The following is an 18,033-nucleotide window of genomic DNA, read 5'->3' on the forward strand; positions in this document are numbered from 1 at the left end:
CCCAGCCGCTGCCCTCTGGGGTCATGGGTGCTCCAAGCTCCCGGCCTGCAGAAAGCCTCCCAAGCTGCTCGTCCTGTGGGCCCAGCTCAGTAAAGGACTTCCCTGTGGCTTCCAGGTGGTAATTAGTGAAGAGAGTCATGGCCCCCAGGGGACCAGTCCCCGCATGGTTGGACCCGAGGGGAAGGCTGCTCTTGTTGTTGTCTGTGTTGGAGGAATTCAAGGACAGGGGCTGGGGATAAGGGATTTAGCACCCCTCCCAGGTCATTCGAGTGCCTGCCGGCCATGGGCTTCACCAGGCACCTAAGTCTAGGGTCCCTCTGGCCCCTGAGATACCTATTTTCCTTTTTCTTTCTTTCTTTTATTTTCGAGGCAGGGTCTCTCTGTGTAGCCCTGGCTGTCCTGGACTCACTTTGTAGACCAGGCTGGCCTGGAACTCACAGCGATGGGCCTGCCTCTGCCTCCCAAGTGCTGGGATTAAAGGCATGCGCCACCATGGCCAGCAATACCTATTTTCTGACACCCAGCTTCCTGTCCCCAGCAGAGCCTGTTCCCCATGGGACATGCAGAGAGACCTCCTGTCCAGAAGCAACCCAGATAGTTCAAGACCAGCCATTTCAGGGCTGGGGATTACTGACCTTGAGGGACTTCCTAATAGCCAGAGACGGAGAGACAAAAAGTGGCAAACAGTGACCGCTGACCCTGCTGGCTTGGTTAAGGTTGGAGTCTTGCAGGAAGGCCACTGGGATGCCTTGTCAGCAGCCTTTCTTCAAGGTCAGTGGACATCAAGGCTCTGTGGGTGATGGGCAAGGTTCTGTGGGACTCATAGTTTTGGCATCTTAACAGAGAGACATGACTGCTTATAAATACTGGTTTAATTATGCAGGTTATTTAATCTGCACCACACTTCCTGTATGCACAGCACTTCCTGTCGGAGTAGTACTTCCTCTGATGACTCTTGTGAAAGTCTTTTTGTGTTCCTGCGTTTGTGTCTCAGGTGGGAACCTTACCCTACATGTCTTTGTATCAGGAGACTGTGGACATATAATAAATGTTTAAAAATGCAGCTTATGTGCTGGAGAGATGGCCCGACATTAAGAGCACTGTTCTTGCAGAGACCAGAGTTTGGGTCGCAACACCCATACTGTGCAATTCACAAGCAACTGTTAACTCCAGCCCCAGGAGATTCTAAGGCCCTCTCCTGGCCTCTGTGAGCAACTACACACACACACACACAGAGTCTTGGAAAATAAAAAAAAAAGGAAACAAAACCTTTATCAATCCCGAATTCCTCGCCTCTCTCATTTTGTCACCATGCAAATAAACCCATAATGAACTGAAATGAGCTTTTGCCTAAACCCAGAAATGGAAATTTTAGGAACAATAGGATTTTTGTCTCCTCTCTCTGGCCCTTTCAAAGAACTCCAGCCTCTCCTGTCCAGGTCACCCTGCAAGGGCACAGAGCCAGGGATACCTGAAAATTCAGAGTCCACACTTTACAAATGCTTTATTATTACAGAAGTCCAGCAGAGGGCGCCTGTTCTCCATCCCACACCCCATCAGTACCAGGTAAAAGGAGTGGGATAAGTTGATGAAAGATGCAGGAATACAACTGCAGTGCGCACGCCAGCAGGGAAGGCTGGGGAGGAGGCTGTGTGGGTGAGACCGCAGGCAAACACAGGCCCCTCTGTGTGTACCCACTCACAAACGGAAAACCCACCACAGACATCCAGAAAAGCCAAGGAACTCACAAGGAAGAGGGAAAAGCCATGGGGTGGAGGAATTTTGTGATGTTTTGTAGGGTGGGGTCTCTTTCCTCAGGCAGTGGAAAGAATGAAAAAAAGAGAAAAAACTTCAATCTTCCTTTATTTTGGGGCTCTTTTTTTTTTTAATTAATAAAAAATAAGATCTAGTGTCTTGGAAATTCAGAAGTGTGTTCATTTTAAAGTGGGGGTGGAGAGAATTACTATAAATCAGTTTTTAAACCTGGGCATCTGTCTTCCTCCTGCCTCCCAGGGTGCTACCGTTGCCTTCTGAGCCGCCTGTGCCTCCCTTGGACACGCCCACTCAGAACTTGGGGGCGGGGCCTGCACTGATCCCGCCCCAGCAGCTAATTTAAATGCCTTATTCTCACACCACCACTTTCTACGGAGAGCGCTGGCATTGTTCATTCATTCTTCTCATTCCTCCAACTGTACATCTGTCACCCTTACCGCCTCCTCACTCCTCAACTTGTCCGTTAAGAACATGGCCGACGGGGACCACAGCTCTTATCCGTCCGTTTTGCTCCCCTTTCTACAGCCGGAGGCATGAGTCTTAACTCGTCTCCCAGGAAAGGGGAGAGCCTGGGAGAGCTGGGGGTGCAGGTCTCAGGATCACGAAGGGGAGGGGATCTGGTTTGGTTTCAAATTCTGCTGCTCCATCAGGTAGACCGGGTAGGAATTGCGGCCCACTTTGTCCTCAGGGTCCGTGTCCTCTGCATCCTGGGTCAGAACGTGGCGGGCACGTGATGCACAGGAGACCTGAGGTGACAGAGGAAGGAGTAAGAAAATGGCCACTTGTTTGTTTGGGTTCCTCAACCACCCCCGGGAGTGGGGGTGGGGGACTTTTCTCTCTGATCCAGTGCCTTGGCCCTTCTCCTTGTCCAAGACTCTGTGTAAGCTTGGGTCCATATTCCAGACCTGGGTCCAAATCATAGTCCAAGATCCCATCTACGCCGGGGCAGTGGTGGCGCACGCCTTTAACCCCAGCACTCGGGAGGCAGAGGCAGGCGGATCGCTGTGAGTTCGAGGCCAGCCTGGTCTACAAAGCAAGTCCAGGACAGCCAAGGCTACACAGACAAACCCTGTCTCAAAACAAAACAAACAAACAATCCCATCTACAACCTGCTTCTGCCCGGTCCACCTTGCCTCATCCCCACCTTCACACCCAAGACTGTGACCAACTTCTAATTCATCTCTTCACACCCATTCCTCTCATCCCCAGCCTTCTCTCTCGTTCATGTATTACGGATTAGTCGCTCTCCCCTTGCTTTCACATCCCCCCCCCCCCCCAGCTCATTACTCCCTCTAACCCTAACCACTAATCTCAATCCCTGTCTCTGTCCTCTTTCTCTCCCCCCATCCCCCACAGCCCTTACCAAAAAGATCAGGCCAAGTAAAATCAGGAGGATGATGACAGCCATGAGGATCACGACAACGATGGCCCATGCAGGGAACGGATTTCTCTCCCCCCTCGCCCCAGCATCCAGGAGGCCTCCAGGCGAGCTGTGGGTGTTCTCCTGGGGGTAGTTAGCCTCTGAAGTGCTGGGTCTCAGGACCATTCCAGATGTCGAAGAGCCGACGAGTCCCTGGCGCGTGGTCTCAGTTTTGTGGAGATGAAGGGAAGGAGTCGTAGCCTTGTGCTCCATGGACCTGACCGGAGGTAGTGGGGTCACTGAGACCGTTGCTGTTTTCTCTGGGTTTCCTGTGGCCTTTATGGTCTTGGTGGCTGGTGTGGTTTTCCTCCAGAATACTGTGGAGCTTTCAGAGACTTCCGTGGATTTCCTGGTGGTTGGTGCGGGGACTTCCGTGGGTCTCCTAGTGGCTGATGTGGGGACTTCTGTGGGTTTCCTGGTGGTTGGTGTGGGTACTTCCGTGGGTTTCCTGGTGGTTGGTATGGGGACTTCCGTGGATTTCCTGGTGGTTGGTGTGGGAACTTCTGTGGATTTCCTGGTGGTTGATGCGGCCTCTTCTGAGTTGTCTGTAGACTTTGCTGAGACGTGGGTTGTATTTCCATTGGCCACTGTGTGGCGTTCTATGGACATCACTGTGGCTCCCGTGGTACTCTCGTTAGCTGATGTGGTTTCTCTGCTGTGCTCTGTGGGCATTGCTTGGGCTGTTGTGGTTTTCCCCCTGGTTGGTAGACTCTCTCTCTCACTGTGCTCCGTAGTCATTTGTACAGCGTTGTCTGGGGACAGAGTCCTGTGGTCTTCAGCTCCTGCTTTTCCTGGGGTGCTTAGAGTCCTGTATGAGGGCCTTGGAGCTTCTGTGGGTTTTACTGAGGAAGAAGTGCTTCTCCTAGTGAGCACCGAGTCATGGGGGGCAGTGATGGCCTTCTGTGAGGTGGTCCTTACCTTGGTGCTGGTCTCCACAGGACTCACTGGGGTACCCGAACTCCTCGTCACTCTGGTTTTGCTTGTTGTGGACTGACAAGTTCTCCTTGGTGCTGAGGTTGAATGTTTTCTCTCAGACCCTTTCTCTGTGTTAGTGGATTTGGGGCCATCAGCGGAGCGTCCGTTGCGGATCATCGGGTCTTGTCTTTGGCGGCTGGTGCTCTTTTCCACAGCGGGAGGTATTTCACGATGAACAGTGGTGTTTTGGGAGTCTGTGGCTACAGGTTTGTGGGTTGGTTTGGCGAGACGTACGGTGTTGCACTGTTTCTTGGGCTCCTGGGTTGCCATAGAGTTGGGGGCAGCAGCTGGAGGCCGTTGTCCTGAGTTCCGATCTGCGTGGTCAGAGGGAGCTCTGGGAGTAAAGCCGGGAGTAAGGGGGAGTAAATGATCAAATATTGAAGTCTTGCCAGTCTTCTGAAGTTCCTGAAATGTATTAGCACCTGTCGGGGGAGAGAGACAGAGAGAGGAGATGAGAAACTTCCCTGACTTGTCCTGCCGGCCTCTGCAGTGGCCATCCTCGGGGCACAGCTGCCTCTGCAGTGGCCATCCTGGGGCCACAGCTGTTCCCTCAGGGCCACTCATTAGAATACCACACTGCTCAAGCCCCGTTCTCACCTCTCACCTCTCACCCCTGAACTTTTGCTTAAACTGTGGAGCTTCAGCAACAAGGTAGCCTCTCCCCTTTCCCACAACCATTCCTCAACTTTCCTCCCAGGCTTCTGGCATCTTCCCCCATTGCTCTAAGCAGATAAGATCTAGAGCCATCTCTCATTGGTTGATGGGGTCTCTCCCACGTACCCTGTGGGCATTGCTTAGACTCTAGTGGTCCTCCCGTTGCCTGACACACCGCCAATCAAAAACATCTTTATTTACACCTTTCTTTGCCTTTCACTTGCTTGTGTGCCTGTCAACACCTGCTTCCCACCACGCCTATCCAATTTTAAGGTTTTGAGAGCAGGGCTGGCTGGCACTTTGCCATCGGGTGTTCCTTTAGGGGTAATAAACTGGTAGACTAGAACCCCCTTTGCTTAGAAGAGCTGAGAGGAAAAGGGACCCATGTCAGGATCTTCGTCTTTCTGTAAACATCCCAGTTCTGTCCGCAATGTGACAGTGAGAAACTGAGGCAGGCTCCGGGCAGAACTTCTCAGCGAGAGAGGTTCTGAGAGGAGGAAGGAAGAGGGCCGGAGAGAAAGATGGGAAACTTTCATCCTGGTGAGGAAAGTCGGTCTGAGTCGGGGGAGACAGCAGCTCAGTCTGTGCAGTCTACCCTGACTGGGTCCCCTTATTTGTACACATGTCGGGGAGTAGAAGAGCGTGACTCTCTTGACAGGAAAGGGTCTCTCCCTGTGGGTCCTGACAGTGGTGAGCAAGGCAGCTGGATTCTGGGAGGAGTTCTGTTTAGGGACAGGGTGTGAAGGAAAATGAAGGAAAACAGCCCTATCGGTGGACAGATATGGGACTCAAATCAATGAAGAAAAAAACAAAAACTGGATAGGGACAGAGGATGTGTCTCCGGTTCTGACCAGAATACTGGCAGCCAGGAGACTGCCAGGAGTAAAGCGACTGCTGGCTCAAGGTGGCACCCAGGACCTGTGACCCAGTCCCCATCCCCGGAAACTGAGATCCGCTCCTCCCTTTCCCCCCACTCTTTCTACTGACGCACAGGAATTCAGTTCCCGAGAGAAACCCATGGAAGAGTGGACAACAAGGAGAGAGGAGAATAGAAAAGCCCACATCCCGTGGGAAAGCTGTTTCTAGGTACCAGGAGGCGGCCTCACTGTTGCTCCGTTCTCCACTTTCCTTGAAAGCATTTTCCTCTCAGTTATTGGGAGCTCCATTTTCCAGGTGCCGGAGTGTAGATCCAGACCGGCTCCCAAAGGAGTTAAATGCTTAGCCCCAGTTTGGCATGACTGGGGGGGAAATGGGATCTTTAGCGGGTGGAGCATGCCCTTGAAGAGACTGTTAGGATGCAAGCTCCTTTCTCTGTTCTTGACTGATCAGTGAAGTGCCTCACCCTGTCACACACTCCCATCTAGGTGGGCGGCACCAGGGCCAAATGCCATGGACGCCATCGTTGAAAACTACAACCCAGGACACAGCTTGTCTGCATAGGTCAATAATCTCAGGTATTTTATTATAGTTACAGAACGCTAACACTGGCATGGTGGCACATGCCTGTAATTCCAGCACTCGGGAGGCAGAGGCAGGCGGGTCTCTGTGAGTTCGAGGCCAGCCTGGTCTACAGAGTGAGTCCAGGACAGCCAGGGCCACACAGAGAAACCCTGTCTCAACAACAAAAACAAAAACGCAAACAAACAAAAACAGAAAAAGAATGAAAGAAAGAAAAGAAAAGAGGAAGGAAGGAAGGAAGCTAACAGTGTAGGCTAGGCCCTTGATTTCTTCACAGAGATATTCTTTCTTGATTGTGCTTTCAGGCCTCACCAGGCTCTTAGAAGCTGCCGGTCTCCCTTATTTTTCCAAATATGAAACTGGAATCTTGCAGAGGAAGTGACCACCCTTTGGCAATAGCAGCGGTAATGTTTGTTGGGGGTTTCCTACACTCCTCCTTTAATTGCCCCAAGAACCCCAAGAACTGTGCTCTCTCCTCCCAGTTTTATACCCGAGGAAACAGAGTTTGGAGTCTCACATCCGTTAGGGATGTGGGAGTTCTGCCTTTTTGTCTGATGAAGACCCTCCCGTAGACGCCTAGGGCCCCCCCAGAGTGCCCCCTGCATTTGGCATCTCTGCTCCCCTATGCTGTTGCAGCAGCGTCTGTTAACTAAGTGAACTTAGCTGAGCCACCTCCTCCCCTAGCATTTGTGGTACCCAGGCTTTGGAATGTTTCCCACTATCAGATGGGGGCAGACCCTCACTGAGCTGCCATGAGTGCTTAACGAATAAACGTGGATAAAGCCCCCGGAACTATGCCTGGTGCAGAGTGGGTTGTACCCCGGCCGCTGGCACTGGCTGGTAGCATCCTTCCAGCTTCACCGTCGGCAAGTGAGCCAAATGGCTGAGTTAAGTGGAGGAGCCAGGTCTGCACGGAGTCCTCTGAAGCCTACTCCATGCTCTCGGCCCACAGAACTTGCCACCCCCCACCCTCCGCCCAGCTGTGTGACTTTGAGCAGGTTCCCTTAGCTCTCCAAGTGTCATTCCTCACCTGGAAGATGGAGACTGTTGACCCTCTGAGGGATGTTAAGGAGATAACAAAGTACCCTGAGCATCAGTGAGCTCCTTATACAAGTGCCCAGTGTATGCCAGCTCCCTCCCCTGGTCCCTTAGAGCTAGCAGCCCACACAGTGTCTTTATGCAAGCTTGAGGCTCTGGGCAGGTATAGCCCTTCAGACTGTGCCTTAAAAGAAACAGCATGAACCAAGATCCTCTCCAATATGTCATGAACACACTAGGCAACCCTTCACGGCCATCCGGGTCACTTGCCTTCATTTCTGTGACTGGTAGCCCAGTCCCAGAAACAAGCTCTTCATGGTTTCTACAACCCCCACAAAGCAGTGACCCCTTTACCTCTCTGGGCATCTTACCTGCCTCCCAAGAAGCTGGAAGGAAGAGGAGGCAGCAGAGGAAGCCGAAAGTGGAGCAGAGGCCACTGGTCAGCTGAGCCATGTCACAGCTAGGAGGTTGCTCAGGGACCGTAGGCTGGGACCCTTCATCTTATAAGGGGTCAGGTTTGACGTCATGGGGGCCGAGGCTACTCTGAACTAAGCCTTAAGCAAATGGAGCTGCCCCACCCCGCAGGGGTGCCCTGATAATGGGAGACCGCAGCTGTGTCATGGAGCTAGGTACCTGGGTTCCACCAAAGGGGTGGGATCTGGGGACGTGGGAAGGGTCTGGGTGGAGTACCCAGCCAGCCTCCTGACCCAGCCCCTGCAGAAGGAAGGGCTTGTATGAGGTAGCCTGCAGGCTCTGAGCCAATGTCCATGTTCTAGAGGGACTGGACAGAGTGCTGGACGGTTCTGGGCTCTGGGAGGAGGCACACTCACATTCCTGTGCCTCTGGCGTCAGCCAGCTCCACACCCCTTACTCACACATGGTCACACTTTCTACCCTGGGTGGAGCTGTCCCAAGACCAGGTGAAAGAGCAGCAAAGTGGGCAGCCCGCATGTGGCCCATGGCACACGGACAGCTGCTTTCAGATGTAGGAGATGATAGGACAGGCTGTGGGGACAGCCAAGGCAAATACAGGGACAAGACAGGTGGGAAGCCTGGGACTGGCATCACATGTCCAGCCTATGGGACTTCTGTCTTCCGTCTTCCCTATGCCTCCCCTATCATCCCAGCCCAGCAGCTGCCTCAGCTTCAAAGCTGCATCTACCCCTATAGAGTGTGGGTCCCCTATAGAGCATGGGTCCCCTATAGATTGTGGATCCCCTATAGAGCGTGGATCCCCTATAGATTGTGGGCTCCTATAGAATTTCTATAGAATGTGGATTCCCTATAGAATGTGGACCTACTTCTTCTAGAAGCTCTGCCTCCCATTCTTGTTGAAGGTCTCAGTTGTGGGGCTCAAAGGGGACTCACCTCCATATCCCCTTCCAACCCCACACCTGAGATTTCACCCATTCCCTGCCTAAAGCAAGCCTTAGCTTAGACATCAGCTCCACAGGGGCTCTTGAAGAGAGAGCTCCCCCAACAAGCTGGTTTATTGGAAGGCCTCCTATACCTTGAGCTCTCCATCACACAGGAGACAGTCAGTCAGCGGCGGTGCTACTTTGCCAGTATCCGGGGTGTGGCTCAGTGGAAAGAACTTGCAGTGGACTCATACCCCCAGCAGCCTAAGAAACGTGAGTCTCCAGGCTGCATTGGAAGCAGGGCTGTTGCTCCCTGAGGGAAGTGGGTAGGGAGAGCACTGAGCTCTTCAGGGTAGGCGGCCAGGAGCTGTGGCCACTGAGACTCACACAGATGATTCTTGGTCTGACGTGACTGGTGCCTACACCCTTAGGCAGGGCTGGATCAGGAAAGAAAGGGAGAAGAGGCCAATTGCCCATTAGATCAATTAATGGGAGATTAATGAGTTCACATAGTTGGGCCAAAGACTGATAGCTCAGAACTGAGCAGCCTGTGACATAGACAGCCTTTCCCTGTGCCTCCTCCGGGAGCTATTCGTCCCCCAGAGTGGTGACAGTAGGAGGCTGGTGACGCTGCTGGCCGTCTGTGTGGCTTAGAACAACTTCCAAGTCGAAGAATCGTCCAGGCTGATGTGTCAGTAGTGCCAAGGGCAACGCTTTCTTAGAACAAACTTCAGACAATGCTTGTGCGCACACACAGCTTTGGTCACAACTCACAGAAGACCCAGGCGTCTGGAGAGGAGGAACTGGAGATAGCTAGAGGCTGACTCTTTTAACGTGCATGGCTGTTTTGCCTGCAGTGTGTAGGCAGTTCCCACAGAGGGCCTGGAACTGGAGTCACAGGCTGCTGTGAGCCATCTTGTGGGTGCTGGGAATTAAACCCCAGTCCTCTGGGGAGAGCTGCCAGTGTCCTCAACCTCCCCAGCCCTATCACTAATTTATTTTTTAAAATATTTTTGTTTTGCCTTACTTGGCTTAATATTCTCTCTCTCTCTCTCTCTCTCTCTCTCTCTCTCTCTCTCTCTCACTCACTCACTCTCTCCCCCTCTCTTTCCTCCTCCCTCCCTCCCTTCCCCTCCCCCTTTCTGTTGTTTTGAGACAAGATGTCCTATACTCCAAATCAAACTTGGTTTTGCTATGTAGCTGAGGGTGACCTTGAACCTGTGATCTTCCCTCCTGCACCTCCCATATGCTGGGGAAACAGGCACGTGCCACCATGCACGGCTATTAAGTTGTTTTGCTTTTTGAGACAGGGTCTTAGTGTCTTGTCTTGGCTGACCTAGAGCTCGTCATGAATTCCAGCCTGGCCCCAGTTAGTGGCCATCCTTCTGCCTCTGCCGCTTGACTGCCCAGGTAACAGGCAGAAACCACCACGCATGGCCGGAGATGACTTCTTACAGCCACAAGAAGTGATTTTGTCTGAGCCAGTGGCAGAGGGACCAGCCACAGGATCCTCAGGACTCCTGCTGGCCACAAGCACCTCTGTGTGTATCAGTGTCTCACCTGCGAGAACTGATGAGGTCAGCAATGCATCTTGGCTTTTGTTTGTTTGTTTGTTTTGTTTTCCAGATGAGATCAAAAGAGCCTGGCACCGGGGCCTGCCCTGCCCAAGATGCACCTGGTGAGTTTCAGAGACCAGACTTTGGTCAGTGTCTGCTTAGCTATGAAGCCCACAGTACCACGGAGACAAGTGGAGGGAGACTGTGGCCTTCACCCTTCCCGAGTGGACCAAGGAATGACACCACCACCAGCCTTGAAGGGAGAAAGGTGGGGGGGGGGAGGGGGGTGGCGGGGGGGCGAAGGACTCTGGTGGTCAGCATCCAGCAAAGGCAAGGGGCTCCCTCAGCAGGGAAGAGTCAGGGCCCAAAGAGCTTGATGTTTGTGGAAGGAGGGATTTGAGTGGGGAGGAAGGGGTGAAGGTTCTAAAGGACACCCCCTATGACAGGATAGAAATGGTCCCACCATCCCCAAAGAGCATCTGGCCCTGTGTGATCATCCCTCTGTCCCTCTGTCCCACTGCCTCTTGTTGGGAACCGAGCCCAAGGGCAAAGCCCCTGACTGCTGAGCTAAGTACACAGCTTGTTTGAGATCCTCAGTTTTCTCTGCTGAGCAGGGTTGGTGCCGACTCATAGTGCAACGGCTCGGCTCCTTCGGCACTGTCAGTGTTCCACGTGTATGCGCTCGAGTGACGCACAGAACCTCTCCGAGGCGGAGGCTGTCCATCACTCCCATTCCACCCATGGCTCGGCTACCTCTGTGAAGGGTGTGCCTATATTCCCGGGTGGCAGTGTGGTCAGCACCTACCACACACAGGAACCATTGAGGAATATTATTGAGGGGCTGGAAAGACGGCTCAGCGGTCAAGAGCACTGGCTGCCCTGGCTGTTCTTCCAGAGGACCCAGGTTCAATTGCCAGCATCCACATGGCATCTCACAGCTGTCTGTGACTCCTCTTCCAGGAGATCTGATGCCCTCACACAGGCGCACGTGAAAGCAAAACACCAATGCGCATTAAAAAAAATAATAAATGTTAAGGAATATTATTAAAGCCGGGTGGTGGCGGTGGTAAAGTGTTTGCTGTACAGCACAAGGACCTGAGTTCTATCTCCAACACACACGTAAACAGTCTGGCATAACAGCTAGAGAGATTGCCTAGGGCCTAAGAGCTCTTGTGGCTCTTCCAAAGGACATGAGTTGGATTCCCAGCACCCACACAGTAGCTTACAACCATCTGTAACTCAGGTTCAGGGGATCTGATGATGACCTCTGTGAGCGTCACACACATGTAGTGTCCACACACACACACATGCAGGCACAGCACTCGCCCACCTAAGATAGAAACAAAACCTCAAAGATGGAAGAAAGATGGAAGGTCCTCACTGCCTGGAAAACCACTGAGGCTGGGGCGTCAGGACACCGCTTGGCTGGGGAAGGAGCGAGGCCCCGTCCACCCCTCCCTGGGGACCCACATTCCAGCCCTTCCCTGGCAATAGTGGTGACAGCTAAGGACAGTTAATCATTAATCGTTCAAGAGCCACTGAAGGACCGGGACTTAGGTGGGGCTCAGACACCTGCAGGAGGGCCCCCCTTCTGTGTTCCCACTTCTCTCTCAAGCATCTTATCCTAGAGATCTGAAGCAAACAGTGTGGGGGGCGGCGGGGTGCCCTCCTCCAAACTACCTAGGAGTCAGTCAGTGAGAGGCCCTCTCCAGTCATGGGGGCCACTCTGGGAGGACTGGAAAGTCCAGTCGCCATGTTCTCTCGGTGACCCCAACACTGGTGCTGAGGTCCCGGGGCAAAGGGAAGCTATATCATCTCTCCTGCCATCGGAGAAGTGAGGTGGCCGCTATGGAGTCTTCGATGCACCTCTGCCTCCTCCTGGCCCTCCTCAGCATCTCACATGCAATAGGTGAGGCATGGAGGGTGGACACCTGGCCTTGACATTGAAAGGCAAGAGGCGCTTGATACTGTGTCCCCGTTCTGAGAGTTGATGGGGTGGCACGGGAGAAACTATGGGATGTGTGCCCCACCCCCACCCCAAAAAGTGCAGGGTCCTGAGCCACGTATTTTTTTCCTCCCAGGACCAAAGGTGACTTTGCAAGTAAAGCTGACTGAGGCTTTCCAGGCCCAGGACTCTGTGTTCAAGATGAACATGCTGGAAAAGGTAGCCCTTAGGAAGGGGAGAGTGGTGCTGTGTGCTTCTCTGAGTGCCTGCCGGGGGCTGGCTGAGTCAAGCGGGGAGTCAGGTACCATCTTAGACCTCATCCACTCCTCATTTCTGTTTCCCAGATCTGTGTCGCCCTCCACCTCCCACCAGGGACCGACGTCACTCTCCATCACACAGGGCCGCCATACCACCTTACCTGCAGGGTCTGAGGCTGTGAGGGCCCGGGGCATTCGGCTTTTGGGGAGTGGGCATTGGGAGCGAGCGTGCCTTGACCTGGCAGCCTCTGGCCCTGCTGCGTGCTAATAAACACGTGGAATCCCATGATGGGTTTGGCGTGTCCAGTGGGTCTGTGAGCACAGGGCAGACAGGGAAAGCGAGCTGCGTGCCAGGATCTCTGACTGGTTGTCCTGTTTGCTGACCAGGGGTGTCAGCTGACTCCCCCTCTACACCACAGAGGCCTAGACAGCCTCCCCCCACGTATGAGTGTATGCCTGTACAGCCGAGCCCTTCTGAACACATCTGCGCTAGCCCTGGCTTTTCCACATGGTGCTTGTGGCGGTCCTGAATGCTAGAAGAGAAAAATCCAAGGCTTGGAGAGGGGTGTTCTCCTGAGGTTCAATAGCAGCCAAGAAGCCAGGCATCATACAGATGTCCTAGTCTAAGCAAGATTTTAATTGCAGCCGCAGGGACCTACGTGGCCTGAAATGGCAGGTCAGGGTGGGCAGCTGGACAGAGGGAGCTCAGAGGGAAGTGAGGGGGCTCAGCTGAGAAGTGGCCAACAAGTCCCAGTGCTGCAGGAGGCCGCTGTGTGGCGCCTGTCCATGCGGATCTGTGGTCACAGGTGTCCTCTGTGAAGGATGGATCCATTCCACGCTTCTAGTCACCCACGGGATGGAGATGGTGGCCATGCCTGCATCCTAGGACTTTTCTGAGAACATCGTGGGTTAATTCTGGAAGGATGCACCACAGGGCCTGTCATAAGTGGGCACAGTTGGGACAGACCGATGCCAAAGAAGGAAGCTTAACAGTTCACATCCTCCTGGGGATCCTGGGTCCTCTTCCTCAAGATCACCTGGAGTCGGGTGGAGTGGCACATACTGTTAATTCTTGCACTAGGGAGGCAGAGAGGCAGGAGGATATCTGAGTTTGAGTCCACCTGCTCTACGCAGTGAGTTCCAGGACAGCCAGGGTTACATAGTGAGACCGCGTGTGCAAAACAAACAGAACAAATTACCTTGACTGCTCAGTAACCACATCTTGTCGCCCAGTCCTGACTGAGCCCTTGAGGGTGTTGAGATGTGTCCCCCCCACTCACCCCGTCCTCCATCATCTGCTGCTCCCCCACCCAGCCACCATCACCCCCAACCGAGAGCTGACTCCTGCGGCAGTGCAAGATGCTCCAGCTACGTCTCTGAAGCTGAGGAAGCCCAGAAGAGAAGGGAGCAGAAGCAGAGAGTTTGCCTTGCCTCTTTCCTTCTTTTTAACTGTCCCAGAACATGTGGCATCAGGGAGAGGTAAGCACAGGTCCCCATGAGGACCGGTGCTCTATGTCCTCGGACCTGCACCAGCTGGGAGGTGGCCCCATGGGTCAGGTGTGGGGGAGGAGGGCCGAGGTCTGTTCTTCAGCTTCACGGCCCATTGGGGTGCAGCTTCCAGATCATTTTCCTAGAGCAACGTCTTGGGGTTCCCCAAGGCTGTGAGGGAGAGTTAGAGGGGCACAAGTAGAGAAGGAAACTGAAAGCAGGCTCCCTGAGAGAGGGGCTTCTTGTTCCCAGAAGACATTTCAAGGAGACATGGCAGGAAGGCGTCAGGGCGGGGTTTCTAAACAGGGCCAGCAGGTGAAAAGGGAAGACCTAAGGACCCTGTGTGATATAATACCCAAGCCAGCTTCCTGTCAGCAGACGGTCCTCCCTGGGCTGCTACTTCCCTGACTGTTTGGTCTTCTGTCTTTCCCCGAGGTTCAGTCCTGCAGGGGCATGCTCAGCAGCCCCTACATGATCAGCAGCAGCGCCCCATTATATTGTATGGGGTAGCATGTCCAGGATTGGAGAAGGCTTCTATCCAGGGTAGTATACTTTACTGAAAAGCGCCAGAAGGACTCGGGAGTAGCATGAACTTAGCACTCCAAGGGCCCCTTCCGAGCAAGGGGGGACACCCTGACCAAGACTAGGTGATGGGAACGCCAGTCAGTCAGTTCCACCTCCAGTAGGAGCAAGAATAGACCCGCACGTGCGTGTGCATGCGTGCGTGTGTGTGCATGTGTGTGACAGCTGCTGCTTTGCGCTCTTGTGGCTGGACTGAGATTTCTGTCGAGACCCACGGTGAATTAAGCTACCATTCCTAAGTAAAGAGACAGAACAAACGCCAAGGTCCCGGGGAGTAAAGGTTGGGAGGGTTGAGGGGCAGACTCCCCACTGAGTAGACCCGAGAAAGGGCCACGAGGCAAGTCCTCAGCTTCCTCAGCTGTGAATAGCTAAGTGTGGGCAGCTGGAGGTGGGCTGTGTGTCATCTGCGCATGCGTGCCTGCATTCCGTGCCGCAGAGGCATCAGCTGGAGTTCCAGGCAACCGCGAGCCATCTGACCTGGCATTTGGATTCTCTGAAGAGCTGAGCCATTTCTTCAGGCCCTCTCTACTGGTTCTTAGCCTGTTGACGCTTAGGAAAACCCCGAAGTAGTCTTGCTGTGAGTTGGAGGTTGGAAGTGCCTGGAAGTCAGGTGGAGGCAGCTACAGGTGAGTGGGGACCAGGGGTTCTGTCTAGGGGTAGAAAGGCTGTTGAATGAGGCCTTTGCTGTTTGTTCAGAACATACATGGCTACTGCTGAGGTAACAGGGCAAATGCCCTCTCCAGGCACCCCGACCCTTTTGTTGTGTCTGGAGCTCTCCCCTGGCCTTGCTGAGACACCAAGTTTCCGGGCTCTGAGGGCCTATGGCAGTGTGAGGAAGAAAACAGGAGTCGGGGAGAAAATAGAGGAAGGGCAGTCTGTGGGACCGGGGTGTGTGGGTGGGGGGGATGGAAGGCTTGCCTAGACCTGCGCAAGGCCCTGGGTTCCATCCCCAGCAGTGAGTCTGCAGCGGCCCAGGGTCAGGTGCAGGACACGCTGCTGCCAGTGACTGCAAGGCTTAACCCGTTAGGGGAGGAAGGGGGCCGGAGTTGAGGGTTCCGCTGAGTCTTTCTGCTCAGCGTCCCCGGGCTTATTTTCCTCTAATTTTTGCCTTAATTTCTGCCCCATAGCACCCTGGGCATCTACTACTTTTTAAAACTTTTCAGTTGCCTCCGGGCTTATTTTCCTCTATTTTTTGCCTTAATTTCTGCCCCATAGCACCCTGGGCATCTACTACTTTTTAAAACCTTTCAGTTGCCGTGACAAACTGTAGGAGGGGAAGGGCGCATTCTATATTCTCTAGATCCCAGGCACATGTGGCTCTAAACCCCTGCTTAGCTTGCTGATAGCTAATAAATGTGAGGGGAAGGTCTGCTCCAGGTCTGCTGTGAGCGGTGGGTTTCATATAGGCAAGGCAATTCACTAATCCAGAAAAGCTGCTTTCGGGAGCCAGGTGTGGTGACGCACGCCTTTACTCCCAGCACTTGGGAGGCAGAGGCAGGCAGATTGCTGTGATTTCCAGGTTAGCCTGGTCTACAAAGCGAGTCCAGGATAGCCCAGGCTACACAGAGAGACCCTGTCTCGAAGGGGACAAAAAGAAAGAAAGAAAGAAAAGAAAGTCTACGATGCTGGCAAGGGGTGAGGGTTGATAGCTTGGAGGGCGGGTTCTTGCTGGTGAAGTTTGACTAAGCTGTTGCAGGCTTCTGTTTCTGCTAGGTGTTGACAAGAAAGGAGACACTTTCAGGGAAGCTCCCAGAAGCCACAGGGGCACATTCTGCATAGCAGAGACCTCTGGCTCCTTCAGGGTGTGGAGAACAAGGGGTTAGCGCTGGGGCTCTGAAGCCAGACTGCTTGTTCTGAGCGTGTGCAGCCATTGTCTTCCTGTTCAACACTGCCTTTCCACTTCACACACCACCCCTGGGTTAGCCTGCTCCGGCCTGGTCACTGTGGTCAGGGTGGCCCTGGCGGACGTTGCTATCCTGGTGGCCAGGAGTATCTTTATGGTATCCCTGCTTGTGCCAATGGGCCCTTCTATGCTAGGCACTGTGAGCGCCTTTCCCTCCTTGCCCCACAAGCCGTAGCCCTTAAGGACCTGCCCTTGTGACTGCATTCTGCCTAAAGCCTGTGGCCTCACGGCAACAGCCATGTAGTGGGCAGAGCGGCTGGTACATGCACGGGATGCAGGTGCCTGAAACCTCTCAGCACAATCTAAAATGACTCGTGATCTGTGTGCAGCCTGTTTCAGTGACACCAGTCTCATGTGCGAGCTTGAATAGCTCGAAGTTGTCTCCCCAAAAGGTCTCCAGCCTCTTCATCTGGGGACCACACAGAGGTAACCCTGGGAGACCAAGAATGTCTGCTCCCTCCAGCTGGTAATGGGACAGGCGGCCTGGCAAAGGTCCAATGGCCAGTCTTCTCAGGAGCCATGTAGACTCTGGCTTCTGATGAACACCTGCCCGCCTGCCCTAGCAGCGAGGCCATGTGATGACACTCGATTTGAGGAAGGAGCCTCCACTTCAGAGGGAAGTCTAGCCCTTCAAAAAGCCCCCATGGTTTTTTCCAGTGTTAACCTCTCTGGTAACAAAAATGTTCTGTTAACTGTGGATGTATGCAGCAGGTGCTAGCCAAGGTTTGAGAGGAACTGTTTCAGTTGAGTCACTGGTTCAGGCACAGCTCCCCACCACACCCTCTGGACTTCCTTTTGCACGCTCCACCCTACATTCGGCCTCCTTGGTGCTTGGAACTCAAAGACTGCCCTGTCTCAGTTCTCCTCTGATCCTTCTGTGGGGGACACTTTCCTAGGCACCCACCTGGCTAATTCTTGCCCCCACCCCACGTCTTGCTTAACTGTGTTCTTCTAAGATTTACCTTGGCCTATTTAATATCCCACACACTTCAGTTCTGGTCTTTTTCCCCTTGAATTTGATGGCTTTTAAACTCACTGTCTCACCCAGTGAACCCAGAGGGAAGGAAATCAGGAAGACAACCCGCCCTGCCCCCGCTTCCTTCCCTTTAATCAGAGTGCAGACACATTGCAGCACCTGAGGTACACCTTGAATGTAGTTAGTGGGTCAGGATGGCAGAAAAGTGAGACTGGAAGGGGCAGAGACACACATGGTGGCCAAACCCTGCACCTCTGCCAGCAGCAGCAGCAGCAGGAGTCAAAGCCACCACCACATTTGAAATGCTGCTGCGCCTGAGCTGCGCTGATCAGCTGGGCAGTTACTTCCATTCTCTGGCATCTTTGTGTCCAAAATGAGGCAAAACCCACATGCTCGGCTCTGGGGCAGCCTCTGCTTCCGAGCGCAGTGGCGAGGCGGGGCAGTCGGGCGAGGCCCAGGGTGACAGAACCTCAGGAAGGCGTGTGCGGGGCTTATCGTTTTTATCTCCATCTCCTTCTCATCCCTGCGTCACAGGAACTTTCCAGTCTACTTCCTCTTACAGAACAAGGAAGGTGGACTGTGTCACCTTGAGGTCCCATAGTACCAACAGCAGGCAGATCTGTCCTCAAAACAGGTCTGAAAAGGAACGC

The 18,033-nt window shown here is 53.6% G+C and overlaps 2 protein-coding genes across 2 annotated transcripts; one reads left to right on the forward strand and one right to left on the reverse strand.

Annotated features, from left to right (window-relative positions):
* Positions 1-2,339: 2,339 nt before the first annotated feature.
* Mucl3 (mucin like 3) lies at positions 2,340-8,112 on the reverse strand. Its single transcript, XM_051152535.1, has 3 exons — positions 7,690-8,112; positions 3,137-4,590; positions 2,340-2,519 (listed from the first exon to the last, which is right to left on the reverse strand). Exons 1-3 carry the CDS (start codon positions 7,769-7,771, stop codon positions 2,373-2,375), a joined length of 1,683 nt encoding a protein of 560 aa, XP_051008492.1. The 5' UTR covers positions 7,772-8,112; the 3' UTR covers positions 2,340-2,372.
* Positions 8,113-11,960: 3,848 nt separating this feature from the next.
* Positions 11,961-12,859, forward strand: Sfta2 (surfactant associated 2). The gene is made up of 3 exons (XM_051153596.1): positions 11,961-12,141; positions 12,314-12,396; positions 12,522-12,859. The coding sequence occupies exons 1-3, from the start codon at positions 12,081-12,083 to the stop codon at positions 12,606-12,608; spliced, it is 231 nt and encodes a 76-aa protein (XP_051009553.1). The 5' UTR covers positions 11,961-12,080; the 3' UTR covers positions 12,609-12,859.
* Positions 12,860-18,033: the final 5,174 nt, after the last annotated feature.

This window comes from Acomys russatus, chromosome 11 (assembly GCF_903995435.1).
Source record: "Acomys russatus chromosome 11, mAcoRus1.1, whole genome shotgun sequence".
NCBI lineage: Eukaryota > Metazoa > Chordata > Mammalia > Rodentia > Muridae > Acomys > Acomys russatus.

Bases quoted from the DNA above. Each gene is read 5' to 3' on its own strand.
- Sfta2 (XM_051153596.1), top strand. From the start codon at position 12,081: ATGGAGTCTTCGATGCACCTCTGCCTCCTCCTGGCCCTCCTCAGCATC. The intron at 12,142-12,313 runs GTGAGGCATGGA...TTTTCCTCCCAG, and splicing joins CAGCATCTCACATGCAATAG to GACCAAAGGTGACTTTGCAA. The intron at 12,397-12,521 runs GTAGCCCTTAGG...TCTGTTTCCCAG, and splicing joins AGATGAACATGCTGGAAAAG to ATCTGTGTCGCCCTCCACCT.
- Mucl3 (XM_051152535.1), bottom strand. From the start codon at position 7,771: ATGGCTCAGCTGACCAGTGGCCTCTGCTCCACTTTCGGCTTCCTCTGC. The intron at 4,591-7,689 runs GTAAGATGCCCA...CTCCCCCGACAG, and splicing joins TCCAGCTTCTTGGGAGGCAG to GTGCTAATACATTTCAGGAA. The intron at 2,520-3,136 runs GTAAGGGCTGTG...CTGTCACCTCAG, and splicing joins TACTTGGCCTGATCTTTTTG to GTCTCCTGTGCATCACGTGC.